At 47.0% G+C, this 16221-nt stretch overlaps 1 protein-coding gene across 5 annotated transcripts in view; it reads left to right on the plus strand.

Annotated features, from left to right (window-relative positions):
* The window catches only part of cacna2d1a (calcium channel, voltage-dependent, alpha 2/delta subunit 1a), a 44305-nt gene extending 37811 nt beyond the window's left edge, over nucleotides 1-6494 (plus strand). For 2 of the 5 annotated variants that reach the window (XM_029162126.3, XM_055511542.1), the window contains exons 33-39: nucleotides 554-606; nucleotides 1022-1077; nucleotides 1256-1385; nucleotides 1996-2108; nucleotides 2529-2611; nucleotides 3101-3189; nucleotides 3983-6494. In XM_029162126.3, coding sequence (XP_029017959.1) covers nucleotides 554-606; nucleotides 1022-1077; nucleotides 1256-1385; nucleotides 1996-2108; nucleotides 2529-2611; nucleotides 3101-3189; nucleotides 3983-4022 — 564 coding nt within the window. In that variant the 3' untranslated portion in view covers nucleotides 4023-6494. The remainder of the gene's footprint in view (nucleotides 1-553; nucleotides 607-1021; nucleotides 1078-1255; nucleotides 1386-1995; nucleotides 2109-2528; nucleotides 2612-3100; nucleotides 3190-3982) is intronic. The other 3 variants (XM_029162127.3, XM_055511541.1, XM_029162130.3) reach the window with 3 other exon arrangements.
* Nucleotides 6495-16221: the final 9727 nt, after the last annotated feature.

Below are 16221 nucleotides of genomic sequence, written 5' to 3' on the forward strand. Positions count from 1 at the left end.
TCTTCATTGACGCCAGTGAATTTCTGCCTAATTCTCCAGCTTACGCAAAAGGGAACTTTGTCCGAACCCACTTCTACTTTAACCACGTCAAATATAAATGTGTACAAAACACTTCAATCACCAAGGTGAGATGAAAGCTGCAGATATCGTTTAATCACACACACTGTCAGCAGCCCATGGTGCTTGTAACATGGTTAGTTCACGATGATTCATCTGACGGGAGGAGGATACAGCCCTGATTCACCCAAACAAGGCCCTTGCATGCTAAGACTAATTAAAGCAGCATGTTGGGTCTTTTACTTAAGTTGTGTGCTACATGTTTTCTCACTGGCTCTTTGTTTACATATTTATATCCGCATCTGTTGAGGAGGATTGCGTCCTAATTTCCCCTGAGAGGCAAGAAAATAAAATCTCTGGAACCTCTTGGTCCAACCTGGACGCGGCAGAGCCACTGTAAACACAATCAGGATGTTCAGATTGTCTCATCCAACTCATGATGACTTATTATTATCCTTTCCTGATATTAATTCACTTTTGTTTCTTCTTTTGTCAGCCGACAATAGCAGATATTTTGAATTTAGGGTGGTGGGTGACAGCTGCAGCCTGGTGAGTCCAACTCGTTTCTAATACGATTAGTGTCATCCTCTTTATGCTGGTGTTTTTTTGATTTATATGATTAATAACAACATTGTACCATAAGTTCTTGTATCCTAATGAAACGCAGGCCTGGATTTGCTTTTAGAACAGTCACATTGCATCTGTTAAACAGCTGAATGAATCCTTCCTGAGAATCTTCCACATGGTCTTGTCTCACTTGAAGTCGCTCTGTCTCACTGCCCTCAGTTTCATTAATAACTTGTCTCATAATGTATTAATAAAGTGGACATCTTTTTTCCTCTGTCTGGAACGAGTTCCTTTGTTCTTACATTATGCTAATGAACATTCCCACGTGGCTTCTATTATAGATCGTGTTCTAGCAAGTCCAGATATTGTTCATGCTTGGTTTATTGTTTGTGCTCAGGTCGATGCTGCAGCAGCTGCTGGTCAGCATCACGTTGCCCACTGTTCTGGATGCAGGTGAGCGCTCTCAGATTTTAGCTACTGCATCTCATTATTTGCACTATTCCTTTGTTTATGTTTTGCTGCCTCCAAGTGGCCAACATCCACCTAAAACACACAATGATCAAAAACATCGCCACAGGTTAGTGTTTAAATGTCGGCTCCTTGATGCTGATGTAGCTTTTGTGTTCTCCAGCAGCTGAAATGGATGATGAGGTGTCAGATGCCATGCTCAAGGAGGTCTGCATCACCGAGCAAACTCAGATCTACTTCATGGACGGCAACCTGTCTTTCAGCCGCACTGTCGACTGTGGAAACTGCTCCAGGTAAAGGCCTCACAGCAGGATGCCTCCCACGACCTGCGGTGACACACGCGTCCACGAGACAGAGGTTCAGAGCGGAATGTAGAGTTCACATGCCATGCGAGTATGTCAAGTCCAATGTAGGGACCACCGTCCTGCTCCACGCGTGCACACACACACACACACACACACACACACACACACACACACACACGTGCGACGGCACATGTGTGCCTCGGTGCTGGTTTAGGGCCCCCTCGTGCCGGCTAATGGAGTGCCTTGCCCGCATGCCGTGCTGCGTTCCTGCACACAGGGCGCACGCACGTTCCCTTTTTTAACGACGGCCATAAAAGAAGCAGAGAAAATCATTTGTGCCCCAGCGACATGTGGATTTCACTAAAGGTCTTAAGGACAGTGAGGTGGCAAAGCGGTCCCCACAGGAATGAGAGCGGTTAAAGGGTCCGAGTGGGGAGCACTCACACAGTTTACGTCGAAGATGAAAACTCCTCTGGTTAAATGTTCAACTTCCAGCATCTCTTGTGATTCTATTTATTTATTTATTTATTTATACCTTTCCCCGTCTTTCCTGGACTCGAGCCCATGTGTCAGCAACTGTGCATCTGCTCCTCTCCAGGACCTACCATGCTGAAAAGCTGCCCAAGACAAACCTGGTCTTTATCATTGCTGATGCGAAAATCACCTGCTTGACATGCGAAGCCAAGGAGTTTAAGCAGGAGGAAGAGCCGTGTATCCTTAAACAGTCACAACCCTGGGTTTTAGTGTTGACGTGTAGGTTTTGGCTCATTTGTTGAGAAGTAATACACAATATAGAAACGGTTGTTTTCCATACGCTACAACTTGAGTACTCTCTATTGTGAAGTAATTGATTGGCCCAGAACTGAGAGGTGTCTGTGCTGCAGATGGTTGTGTTGGACATGTCTGTTAAATAGCTTACAAACATATATCTATGATGCACTGTCAAGTGCCAGTTGGCCACATCTTTAAGTTATTGAGCATCGTGCTCAGAATCCAAACATGAATAACTCCTTTCAGCTTTAATCGCCTTTGATAATGTGGCAATAATGTAACACATTCACATTGTTGGACAAATGTTGGCCGGGAGTGAAAGCACTGCTCTGTGTCGTGGTCCTGACGGTTCGCCTCCAGCTGACGGTCCCGATCCCTGCGAACTGGCCCGGAACCCGCGCTACAGGAAGCAGTCCCAGTTCTGCTTCGACAGGAACGACCACGTAAGTTGCTTTATTAAGGTCTCGGAGCGGAACGCGTTGGAAGACGACGCGTTTGTCCCACTGTGGATCCCGTGTTATTATATTACTGGTGTTTGTAATCGGCCACATCCTGTGAGCAGCACCGGAGCGGGTTTTACAGCCACTTAGTGGTTCCAGCGCTTGTGGCTGCATCACAGCATCTTAGCCCAGTGCATGTTGGATGAAAGCTATACGTGCACACATTTCCCACACAAACACTAGGTTGTCCCTCCGCTAAGCTAAACAAACTGGCTCAACTCTGTTTGTTTTCACTCTGTGGTCTTTTTCCAGTGAATGAACTCTTCTGCCTCCCCGCTGACGCTCTCGTCTCACACTCCTCTGCCTCGTTCTGCTGTACTGTACTAATCGATACTGTGCACCTACTAACTAGTTTTTTTTTGCTCTCTCTGTTTGGAACCGCTCGCTGCATGACTCTGTCTCTGCTCTGTGATTGGCTGTGTCGCTGGTTAGGATGAGGACATGTGTCGAAGGAGCGCGGGCTCCCCGTTGGTTTCCTCTCCGCTCGTGTTACTGCTGCCACTGTTCATGTGCTGTCTCGGGTCAGTCCCATAACGCCAGCTCGCGCTCCCCCTCGTTAACGTCTTGTCTTTATCTTCTACTCAATCTTAGCAGCCGTCTCGCTCTCGCTCCCCCGATGTTTCTCCTCTGTTTGTTTTTCTCACCTTATCTCCTCTTGTGTTTTCATATCGCCATTGTTCCACGGCCTCACGTCCGTCTCCGTCAGCCTCCCGCCCTCGTCCCTCTTTGACGTCGCTTTCTCGTGAACCCTTGTTCCTCAGCCGTCTGTCCTCACGTCCTTTCCGTCTTGCATCTCCCCGTCTCCTGCCAGCGTTTCGTCCGTCTCACCTGACTTTGAACTCCAGCCGTGCTCTTTGTGATTTTTCCCCATCCATCATTATCCGTCTCTAGTGTCCGTCTCCACTGACGTCTGATTGCGAGTGTATCCAGGCACTGGCTAAAACAGGCCACTCACTTCTGATTTGCATCTCAGCGTTTGTTTTGACAATTGTCACCTTTTTTACCTCACATCTGTAAAAAGACTTTTTTCCCTTTGTACCTCTCCAGATGCTAATCAGTTCATGAATATTTATATTTCCTGACCCTGTTTGAAACCTGTGATCTAATTACCTACAGGCTAAGCCCCTACACCCAGTTGTTTGCTGTTAGATTTACTATTTTCCCTACTAAATGCTAATAGTGAGCATTTCTTAATAGTGTATGTGGAGTTTTGGCAGTTCCATCGCTCCTAGTTAGACTTTATTCGTAGGATTAGGGGTTTAGGAGTCTTTCTGTAGCTTTTAATAAACATTAACTTTTTCTTCTTTGCTTCAGGAAACCAATAAAACTGACTGTGGAGGGGCGTCCGGCCTGAGCCCCTCGCTTTGGCTTCTGATGGCTCTGCAGCTGGTGATGCTCTGGGTTGTGACGGGCTCCAGACACCACGCCATCCCATCATGACCCTGTACAAACTGGTCTCACCCTCTGTCCCGCTCCCCCCTCCCCCTTATCTCCAAGATGGCAACCAGCATGCAAAGCTGCCACAGAAACCATGAATGCTCAGCGGGAGCCAACAGAAAGCCTGTGAGCCCGTGTTTTCTTCTCATACCTTTCGTTTTCAAAGGTTTCTCACAGTGACGTCACCTGGTGCGAGGTTAAAGGCAACAGAACACCTCCTGCATCCCTCTGGCGGCCCCTGCCAGCTCAGATTAAAGGGATCCAAAGATTAATTTTGATTGGCGGTTTCCGAACTTTCTCTGGCGCAAGTCGCCTATGGAGATCAGACTGTATCAGAGGGACTCGTATCACAATTTTCTGTTTATTTGGAACACTGAGCAGCTTTAGTCTCTGCCAGAAACCGCGCCACCCTTTGCAGGAGTACCGTTTATTTTGAATCGATTTGCAGTGGCTCATTTTTAGGCATGTGTTGCTTCGGGGGTGGGATTTGGGCTGAGGTTGCTCAAAGACAAACGGCTACGTCCCAATCTGTACGCCCTTCATTTGCCTTAGTTGAGTTGTAGTCCGATTTTTAGGTCGCACCACCCAGAACATTCTCACAGCGCACGTGGATAGATGAGGATGATCCTTTGCATGCTCAGTGGACAAAACCCCTAGTGCCATGTGTGACTGTGCGACTCAGACAGAACCTTTAAGCTTTTAACTCCCGGATGGAAAGACATGTCTTATTTATTTATTTCACTATTTATTGTAGTTTTGAATGACGTGTCAGAACAGCACGCTGCTGTTTGTCACGGTTGTGGAGGATATGAGCATTTGTGCTTGGGATTTTAGTCAACAAAAGGAAAAATCAAACCTTTCACTACTGGCATGAAATGACTACTATCACGTCACACTTCCACCTGTAGAACAGGTCTTTGTCTACACGCCTGTGTATTTTCTCATCAGTTTTAGTTGAAACTGGAAACGAACTTCAGCGAGATGATTTCAATTAGAGTCCTAGTGCCACAAGGCATAAAAGTCACAGTCTGACTTAGTTTTCTCCCCAAATGCACTTGCGGAGCTTTAATAAATCTGCCAAAATGACAACAACACTTTTGACAGGACCAAAACAACAACAGCCTGAAAACAATCAAGTGCCAACGTAGTGCTACTACTAAAGGGTTAGTTAAGAATAAAGTATGACTCTAAACTAGCAGCTGTGTTTTAGTGGTTCATTCATGTATTAACACAGACAGGGAGGAAATAATGAATCAAGCTTGATGTAAAAACATTTTTGTTTTGATTTTTTAGATTTCTCTTGAATTTGACAATCAAGCTTTTTAAATCTCATCTGCATCCACTGATGCTGTCTGTGTTAAATGTACACATATGCATGTTAAGCTGCATTCAGAAAAGTCGTCTGTGGTTTTGTGAAACCAAACCGGATGCATCGCTACTGACGTAGACCCCTTTTTCTATCACTATCACAGCAGTTTGTGTGTGATGGTGGTTTTTTAACCATTACTCTTAATGTTTTCTATAACCTTCCAACTAAACAACGTGGTGACGCTTAAAATAATGGTATTTATGCTCCTTTTGCATTTACTAACACTCAAGAATATCAAGTGCCATATAAAAGTCATACTCTGGTGGAGAAATATATTATAGTCCTTGCAATATTTAAGCATAAATTTAGCAAGGCGAGGTGTAAGTCTGACGAGTAGTTTCCCTGTGCTGCATGGTAGTGGCTGACAATGTGTTTGATGACATATCCAGTGTGCTCCTGCTTTAGTGTGTGATGATTCTGGGTGTCAAGCATTCGTACATGAACTGATGAGACGTGATCAGCTGCTACTGCCTTTCTCTTGGGGAGACAGCGTTTGGCTCCACCCTGGAGACCCCATTGGGCCCCCCGTCCTCGTCTTCACTGTGACCGAAGGACCACGTGTGGGATCTGTAGCGTCAACTACTGGCACTAGAACGCTTCGGCTGGAACCTTTTGACAAACGTGGGGGAACGTTGGAGGAGAACCCGGGGGCCGTTGTGTCCAGATGTTCCGGACTACTCTAAGTGCTACAAGCAGATGCTGTCACCTCAGGAATTACCTACTCTCTGTGTGATATGAAGTGTTTTTCATTCTGTTGGTGCTCTTCGTATGGATCGTGTGTGCGTTTCTGGGGGGTTGTGTGTGTCTCTTAGCTGACGCTCGACGGGCCTGTCGATCGACCTTGGCAGGTGTCACTGTCCGACCTCTTCTACTATGTGCTTTATCACATTGTGTAAAAACCTGTACAGCGCCGATGTTGTTCTCAACCAAAAAGAACATTGTTTCTAATCCTGGAGAGGACAAATGATGTTTATTCATGTGTGAATAAGGTATATTCAGAATAAAAGTCTATGATTGCTATGGGTTGTATTGCCGTTCACTTGCAGAATGTCATTTCTTTTCCACAGCGGATCAGATTTCATTTTTGCTAACCTCTGCTTCACTTCCCATGCAAATATGTGTGAAAATGAGGAGGAGGCACCCCGGGCCTGCTCCCAGTGTCTCGCCGGCCTCAGACGTTGACGCCCGGCCAACATCAACAGCACCGCGGCCCCGTCCACGTCTCCGGCTCAAGGACGCGTCCATTACCAGCGACCCGCGGCGTGCCTCTGGTCAGATTACAGCCGGTCCCGTTCTCCCCACTGCGTGTTCGTCAAGTGGTAGGCGACGCTCTCGTTAGCGCTGGCTGCTTCAAACCAGCTGTGCTGAAGTCCAGATTCTGAGCCACTGCTGCTCACGGCCCCCCGAAGACAAACCACAGGCTCGTTTTACTCTTTATTATGGACGTTAAAGCTCGGCCTAGTCCTGCGTGGCGCACCGCTGACCCACCAAGGAAAAAATCCTGTTGGGGCTTGGGGACGCTTTAAATGAGACCAATTACAATGTCTTTAGTATTTACTTTTAATAAAAAATGGCCTTTATTGTTGGTAGGTAACAGCCGGTGAACGACTATACTGAGACCAATAATGTGAATGCGCATTTTAGAGCCCGACTTACAAAGATAATGATTTGATAGACTTTGTAATGTGTAGGAGCTAGAAAGCATTTCTTCAGGTTTCCTCTATGAGCCCTTTTTAATGCATTATCTCTCCTCCAGTGAATATTACATGAAAGATTTATGGCCGTGCCTGAAACCGTGTTTTCCAGCGGCTGCGCCCCGCGTCGCCGTCTTCTGGGCTCTTCCTCTCCAAAAGTGTTATTCCTTGTCTGTCGTGGATGAGCTGCAATGTCAACAGCACCCGGTGGGTTTCCTGTCAGGGGGGGGCTCTGGATTTCAGGTCTGGCCCATTGGTTTACACTGGGAGGTCGCCCCTGTTGTGTTTTCGATTGTTATCCTAAGTCCCCGGACTTGTGGCCCTCTGTCTCATCAGTAAACAGCCTTGAGAGTAAATATGAAGAGTTTATTGTGTCAATAATTACATTAGTGAGTATTAACAGTCTTCTCATTACACCAGCAGGTTTGTTTTTGCACAGAGTGTAGACGTGGTGTCACATATCCTGTGTCCTACTCTCTGGCCCGGGCACAGTCGCGTACTGTAGCTCACCTCTTCATCTGTATGCATGCGCCTCTCTCTCCTCCTCCTCACGCATTCCTCATCGCGCTGCGCTAGATGGGGAAGATACGGTTTCGGTATTCTCCCCCCTGTAATTCAGTGGAAGCGGTCCCACAGTGCCACTGGTTTTGGGTTACTGAGGATCACATTGTCCCCACACGTAACCCGCTCGGCGCCCGCAGACAATCACAGCCGACCACTACTGAGGCCGTTCTGTTGTTCTGTGCACAGATGCCGGCTACAAAGGATCCAGTAGGCACATGCGAGTCGGGAAGAAAGAACAACTTTGTGGAATTGCGGTTTGAGACGAAAGAAAATCCATTTTTGGGCCTCGTCTGACAACAAAGAACAAGACCACCAAGGCATTGTTGGGGTTTCGCTTCCACATCTCTCGTCTTTTAGCCCCTCTCTGTTATTTTAAAGGTTATTACTTTGACTCGGCGCTCAGGAGGGCCGTCCGCAGCCAGGGTCGCACTCCTCCATTTAAATTTCAAACGTCTCATAAAGGCATTTGTTTGGCACAGGCTCAAAACCCAATCACAACTGCTGTAATAAATATCTTGTGATACTCATGAGGCACAAGGGGATCTGGTTTCAGGGAAGCTGACAGTGATGTGTTTTGCATATCGTGTTCTTCCCCACAGAATTTCTTAGTCTCCCCCCCGTACCCTGAGGGTCAGCCGAAAACTGCATGCAGCTCCTTACGTTCTTTTTTTGATATTAGATCACAGTGAAGGAGATAACAGTCCAAGTCTGGCATTGACTCCGTGAGGTCAGCTGTAGTTTGAGGAAGGCTCGAAATAAACTGAGGTTACAGTTTATGTACAAAGACCGATCATACTGTCTTTTTTAATTCATCACGGAAGCACAAATCTGATCGCCTCACTCGGAATTCTGATTTGCCCTGATCTATTTGTGTCCATGTCTTGGGTCTGTGATGGGCTGATCTACCACCCACTGTCCAATTGCTGTAATGGAATTCCCGCAAGGAAACACTTATTGTGGACAAATTGAAGAAAATAATGCAATTCTAGGAATTTGCTCTTTAACGTTTTACTGTGCATCATTATGTAGGAATTATTTCAGCCATGAAGGTCAAAAAGAAATGTCTGCTACATTTTGAGTTGAAATAAATATGACAACAATTGAAAATACAGAAACTCAGAAGGCGGTAGTTCATTTTAAAGACACCGATAACACTGTAAACAGAAGTAGTTGATATGATGAAAGACCTTGTATCTCATCGTAATCAGGTTCAGAGTAATTGTGCGAAAACAATGCAGCAATTGCCTTTTGGAAGGTTTGCAAAATAGATTAAATTGGAAAAATCAGGAGTTTGCACAATAACTTGGCAAAGTTTGGCTGTTTCCTTTGTGTTTTCAGCTCAGCCCAAGTCCCAGATATCCTCCACCTGCTCCATGTGTCTCCACACGCATTCACGCCCGTCGGGTGCCCTGCTGCTTTGTGACTCATCTGCTCATCTGCTCCGCTGTAATTGCTGCAGCTTGGTAGCATTAGCTTTCATGTTGTTCGGCTGCAGAGAAAGTGAGGCTGAAGTGCTGCATCGGGGGAAAACAACAACACCCCCTGGGCAGCTGCGGGCCGACCGCCCTCGTCGGTACGAGCCCTGGCCGGCACCGCGGCTTTAATGTGGCTTTTGAATCACCGGCATCAGCTGCAGTTAGGTATCAGCTGGCCTTGACTGGAAAAGTGAGTGGTGCTTCTCTCTGAGGGAAACCAGAGCAGAGCAGCTCTTACTGTGGGGCGATGCAGATGAAAAAGTAACAATCTGTTAAACTCTGTCTCTACTTGATGGTGGTCCTAACAGGAAGAGGAAAATGGGAGAACTTCAAGAGCAAACGAGAGGATAAAGACATAGATGACACTGTCTAGAAATGCAAAAAGACACGTATGTTCATTAATAACGATTTTGTCATTCCTGAAGATGCTGGAGCCACAGTCCCATTACGAACATCTGCATTTCTAAGGACGGTCCAGAGAGAACCCCGCAGTGATCACCTCCAAAATACAAGCACACGGTGTTCTAGGATAGAAGGATCAAATTCAAATGAGAGTCACCTTGAGAATGTTGTGGTGGGAGCAGAAAACAGAAACAGACCGTGAAATCCTTTTAGACTAATGCCAGTGTTAGTTAAATTAAATTCACTTTAATAACATTTGATTACATTTAATTACATTCTCAAGACCCTATAACTATTTCAAAAAGTAATTTGAGACCAAACTACCTTTGCTTCTCTTGTGTTACTTTATCAGTCAGTTTCCTAGACAATGCGATCCTACAGAAACCCCACACGGGCTCTGGGTGGGCGGCCATCTGCCTGGACCGGCTGCAGGGAGGGCATGGCTTCAAAGGCCTTTGTTTATTTGATCATTAAGTAAATCGCTGGCGTGGCAGTGACGCAGCACGAGTCAGTCTTGAGATCTGCACTGGCGCAGCTTCGAGCCGCTGCTGTGACTGCTGCTTCCTACCAGCACAAAGACCGATCAACCGACAGTTCAGGCACGAAGCCAGCGGATGAGTAACGCGTGCAGACAAACTGTTAACGAGAACCCTGTCTTCATCAGATATACTTCCACTTTATAACCCACAGGAGAAGGAGGCAGCCATCTATTATTCTCGTCGGGAGTGAGTTATTTCCTGCGCTATGAGGCCCAGGTGTGGGATCGGGACACGCAGTCCACAGGACAACAACGCGGCGCGTGTGATTAAGCGCCGCTGACTGGCTGGCTTAAAGGTTCTCTGACACGCCAGGTCCTGCTGTGGGTAAAACTACAGCTGCATCAGGCGACTGGAGGGAAATATGCAGATGTGCAAATTCCTCCAACAGACACGCACACATACACATATGCATACATACAAAAATAAAAACAGACCACACAAGAGGATGTGATGGATCGTATAGTGCTTGTCTGAGCAAAGGTCACTGGGATGAGTCATTTACAACCTGTCATCTCCCAGACAGGACCACTCTCACACACACACACGGAAGAATTACAGGCACGCAAACAGGAAAAAGTTGCACCACTGCAACTGCACCATCACAACAAGGTTGTCGTGTTTGTGTGGCACTTAGGTAATAAAACACCGTGAAGGAAAATGGAGTAGCACAATTAGTTAAGCAATGTTAGCTGGAAACCTGAGACCTAAGTGACATGACACTTTAACTTAGTGCTTTATTGTTAGGTGATAAATGAAGCCGTCGAGCCAGCTCTGTCACAGGTGCGGACACAGGAGGAGATATGAAGCGATAAAGTTTATATCAGGCTTCCAACAGAAACTGTTAGCAGGTCTGTGCAGGCTTCATTTGTCGCCTGTGATTGATATCTCACTTAGTCTGAGAGTGAGTCTTAAAGGAAGTGTTTGCATTTTTGTTTTCTAAGCGGAAACACATTTAGTCTCTTTTAGGTCAGACACAAAATCACGTTTTAGGCCCAAATCTATTTTTCAGGAGTTTTGTTGGCTTCTACTTGTTCTCCCAATGCTGTGATGTCATCACCTTCGCATCCGTCTGTCAGGACATGAAGTGCTCAACTTAAAGAAAAACTTCACTGATTTTCAGTTGGGGTTGGTTGACTAAAACGATGTCGGGTAACATTTAAGAATAAAGAGACTTTCAGATTGCTCAATAATTTCTAGGCAGAGAAGTTATCATTTATTCCTCTGGTAAGACGCCTCGGCAGATGGTTTGCTGTGGGCCCACAGACCTGTACCTGCCCCAGCAACGGTCGGATGGAGAGGGGGCGGGGCTAGCTTGAGAGGGGGTGGGGTCAGTCGGCTGGAGCGAAACTGCTCAGGCCGCCATTGTTTTTCACGCATACAACTCCAGCACTAATACACAATGGCAAGACGACCTTCTCTGTATTATTTAGAAGACGGCAAGTTCTATATTCTATGTGACGGCCAAGCGTCCAAAGCGATGTCGCTTTTTGATCCTTTGATGTCGGCTCTTCCTATCATTGTGAAGCAGAATTCACCAAGCGTTGGATTGTTCACCCACTAATAGGGAACGTGAGCTGGGTTTAGACCGTCGTGAGACAGGTTAATTTTACCCTACTGATGATGTGTTGGTGCAATAGTAATGTTGCGATATTCAGGGTTACCTGTGAGATCCAGAATGCAGCCCAGGCGAGTTACATTACGCAGAGTGGACGAAGCTGTCACAGCCGGAAGGCGAGGCAGCCATCAGCAGGGAGATCCGACCATGGGGCAGTTTACAGGAGCGGAGTGCAGGAGACAGCTGCACCACACGCCCATGTGAACTCCTGAATATCCCTGTGCTGGATTTCACCGCTGCTGATTTAGTTCGGATGAAGTTGCGGATTCTACTACTGACGACATACCATCAGTTTTTGGGCTATATGTGGACAGAGAAGCTGGAAACTGGACAAAAAGCCGGGACAGAACAGTGGAATTAACACTAGGTAAGTAATAAATTAAACCGTTTATTGTTTTAGCTTGCGCTGTGAAGTTTGAGTAAAGTTACAAGCTGCTGCTTGTGTGTTTTAGACTGTCAGGAGTACCGTTAGCTTATGTTGCTAACGCTAGCTGAGTGGCTGTTACGACTAATTTAATAATACTATTTTATTTTGTCAGCAATATCGGCTTCATTGCTGCCGATTCCTCTGGGATGAAGTTGGGGATTCTACTGCTGATGGTAGAACGTATGAAGGATCCTCGTGTACTGCTTGTAAACAGAGCAGCAGTCCAAACTAGCTCCCGAAGGCCAATGCCAAACCAGAATAAACAGCCGGGACAGAGCCGTGGAATGAACACTCAGTAAATGATATATTCAACCGTTTATTGTTTTAGCTTGCGCTGTAAAGTTTAAGTACAGTTATGAGCTGCTTCTTGTGTTTTGGCCTATCGAGGATAGCGTTAGCTTATGTTGCTAACATTAGCCCGTATAGTAGCTTGGCTAGCAGCACCCTAATACTAATAAAATTATTAATTTAATTCTCTTGTAGGTAATATTTGCCGGTCGCAGACAAGACAACTGTCTTGTCCAGCCATTGAAAATTAGGGCTGTAGGAAAACAATGACGGACAGAGCAGTTACGCTTCAGCAGCCTGGCCCCGCCCCCTCGGTCCGACCGTTGCTGGGGCAGGAACAGAATAAACCAGGAAGCAGTAGTTATAGTCTGTGCCAATGGCAAATAATCCGCCAGGCTGTGTTGGAGGAGGAATGAATGATAAATTCTCTACATAAATAATACAGAGTGTCCCCACATTCTCACATACTACCCAAAGATCGGTGAAATTTTCCTTTAAACTGGACAACAAGCGGTGCTTTTTAAGTTTTTTTGTGCGCGAGCTCTCCGCCGTCGACGGATGTGGGCGTGGCCGTATGCGCGGGTCCGCGCGCGCCGGACGCAGATCAAACCTCCGTCCGGCTAATTTGGCGCAGATGAAACCCAGCCCCATTCCAGGCGAGCGACACAAACAAGCGCTTCAAAGCTGCAGGAAATCTATTAGCACCTGGCGGGACCCTCCCCCCCTCCCTCACCCCCTCCGCACCCACCCTGCCTCTCCCTTCCATCCCTCGCTCTGCCACCTCACCTCTCCGCCCCCCCCCCCACCCACCCCACTTAATAAAGCCACACAAGACCACCGCACCCCTGCTGCGCCACTAAAACCAGAGGATCGGGTGCGTGTGTGCGCGTGCACGCGCGCCCCAGCGTGCGTGTAACGTCCCTGGACCTGTCTTCACACACGTGGAGCCACTTAGCAGCGAATGAGGTGCCAGACAAGCACGCAGCAGCTGCCACACTGGGAAACAATGGCTCTCCATCCAGACGTGGGCTGCTGTCAGTGTCCAGCTCCAAGTGCCAGCTTGCAAATAAACTAGGTTTTGCAGTTGCATTTAATCTAGTATTGGGGGCTTTGATGTTTGCTGTCCATGTCTGGTCATATCTCATTTGTAGGGGTGGGTGGTTGACAACAGGGGTTGGATGCGTCTTAATTCCGTTATGAATATAAATGCAGGATCTCCGTGGTTTGAGGCACTTTGTCTGTGATTTGTGTGCTTGGTTTATCAGCAGACGTCCCTCTTCCCATGATGTGGTTGTGGACACGGGCCAGGAATCGGCCTGTTAAAGTCGGGCCGCTATGTCTGAGCCGCATGAATTTTATTTGTTCATAAATTGTTTAGCATCGACGTGATATTCTGATCACTGAGGGGAGTGAGTCAGGTCATGCATGTAAAGCAAAGTCAGTCAAATTAAATTTTCTACGGTTGTTCCAAATAAGAGTCTTGCAGCTAAATTAAAAAGAAAAGAGACTTTTTAATTTTTCACTCAATGAACTTATTTTAGCTATGAATGACTGGAATACACAAACATGTAGTTCTCGGGGTCCCATGAGGCTGGAAAGCTTTTATACAATCATTCCTTAGCAGCTATATTGGCACAGCAGGCCTCTAAAGCTTTGTGTCCCTCCAGACGAGGACATGGTGTGCACGGTATCCAACAGCGATACCCAGCATTTAAAGAGGTTGGAGAAAGGATTAGGGGCTGTTTTTCTTTTTCTGCATCAAACAGATGACTAACAACTGTAAAGATCGCTTTGCTCGTATGTGTGATCTCAGCCGGTGGAGGCAGATGGCCGCCCACCCTGAACCCGGCAATAACCGTAACTTATCAGGCGTTTGACTTAACAAGTGGACATTACAGAGGTTTTGCGTTCGTGACTGATGACCTGAAGCGAAGTCTTCTCTGCACTTGCCAACTTCACACATGTTACAGTTGCCGAGCCCCAATGGCTCCGAAGTCGTTTATTTCACTCCATAAAATTACAGTTATTAATTCTGCAGATATAATCCAGAGCTTGTTAACCATCAGTCCCCACGTCCAAGGTTTTGTTATATCAGGAACCAATAACAAATTTCTGGACGATGAGATTCTTAAATGTATTTTAATTATATTTCGCTTTTATTGTTCTTCTGGAAGGACTGGCTGCTGGCTGAAAGCTTCATCATCGATGTCATGTTGCCTCCAGGTCCATGCATGTTTTTTTTAATCTGCATTATTGAATCATTTTCAGCTCAAGGTGACAGCAAAGGCCTTTGCAGCACAACCGCAGCCCTGACATTCCCAGCGTCAGGGTGTGATTTCAGAACATTTTCTTTTTGGCATTTTATCAATTGGATAGAAAAAGGATGAGAAGCTGTCGAGGCCGATCAGCGACCCGCGGGAGCGAAGGCGGGCTAACCCAAATAGCCACAATCTCGCATTAGAACATTGGTTTACTCAAGCTTAGCAGGTCTTAAGCCATTACTACGCCGACATCTTCCTCTACCTGCTGTGAAAAATCAGATTATTTAAGTCAACTGTGTCTGCAGAGTGTTTGGGCGGCTGGCGGCGCCCGCCCACCCTTACCTAGCTCGTGTGCAGGGTCCGAACTAATTGGATTTATGTGCGGGAATGTTTTCCAAAGCCACACTTGTGAAATACCTCCACATCTGTTGGCCATTAGCAGTGGACATAACACACAACAGAGAGAGGAAAGCCCCCATCGCCCTGATTCATTGGACCTCGGCTCGGCTTTTATTGCAGCCGAGGAGGAAAAGAAAGGCTTGCTGCTGCGTTTCAGCTGCCTTATCTCTGTCTCTCTTTCTTCTTTGTGTTCCTTTTGTTTTTCCTTCCATCATTTAGTCCTTCCACCCATTCTTTGCCCCCCCCCCCGGTGCAGCTACAGTCAACTCATCTCTCAGTCAACAGTCAACACATCTTCACTTCTCCTCAGGTTTATTTTCCATTTTCGACCTCCACGCTCATTCATCTCCACCGTGACTTCCATCGCTGAGCCCTTTTCCTTCTCGCTCCCCATGGCGAGGACGTCCTCCCGTTTCATCCGTCCGTGGGCACAAGGAGACGCTAGCAAGGAGGTCTGGCAACCTCCTGACCCCTCATCTGTCATCCGAAAGGGGAAAAGCACCCTTCTAATTGGAGGTGGGGCGGCGTTGAGGGGGTGGGCGGGCTGCTGGGGCTGTTGTTATTCTAGCGTGGGGTGGGGTTAAAGGTCAAAAGAGGTGGGGTGGGGTGGGGGGGCGATCACGACGGTGATTAGCCTCCTTCGTGTGCAGGAATGGAGGGAAGGACGGGACACGTCTAAAACCTGCGGCATCGACAGGTAGGAAAGCTTCAAAAGCAGCCGTAAAAGACGTTCAAAGGCACTTGAGTTACAAGGATGGGTGTAATTCCAGACATTTGTTGTTCTTTGAGTTACACACACCAACGGCTTCGTGTGTCAGAGCTGTCGGAGCGAAGAGCGCATGAATCGGTGAGAAAACAAGTTGATCTAAGGAGTCGCTGGGCGCTGGCACGGCCCTGCGAGCGGCGCGTCACTTTGGCGGTTTAGCGCCGAGTGTTGACAGGCTCGTTCACACACCTGCCCTCCCATCGTACCAGTTCTCCCTGACGACGACAAAAAGACGTGAATGGAAAAAAGACTAACCGCTACGGGTGAAATTATGGACAGATTTTAAATCACTTTAATGACACCGGGTTTTGTTTGTT

This window comes from Betta splendens, chromosome 9 (genome assembly GCF_900634795.4).
Source record: "Betta splendens chromosome 9, fBetSpl5.4, whole genome shotgun sequence".
Classification (NCBI taxonomy): domain Eukaryota; kingdom Metazoa; phylum Chordata; class Actinopteri; order Anabantiformes; family Osphronemidae; genus Betta; species Betta splendens.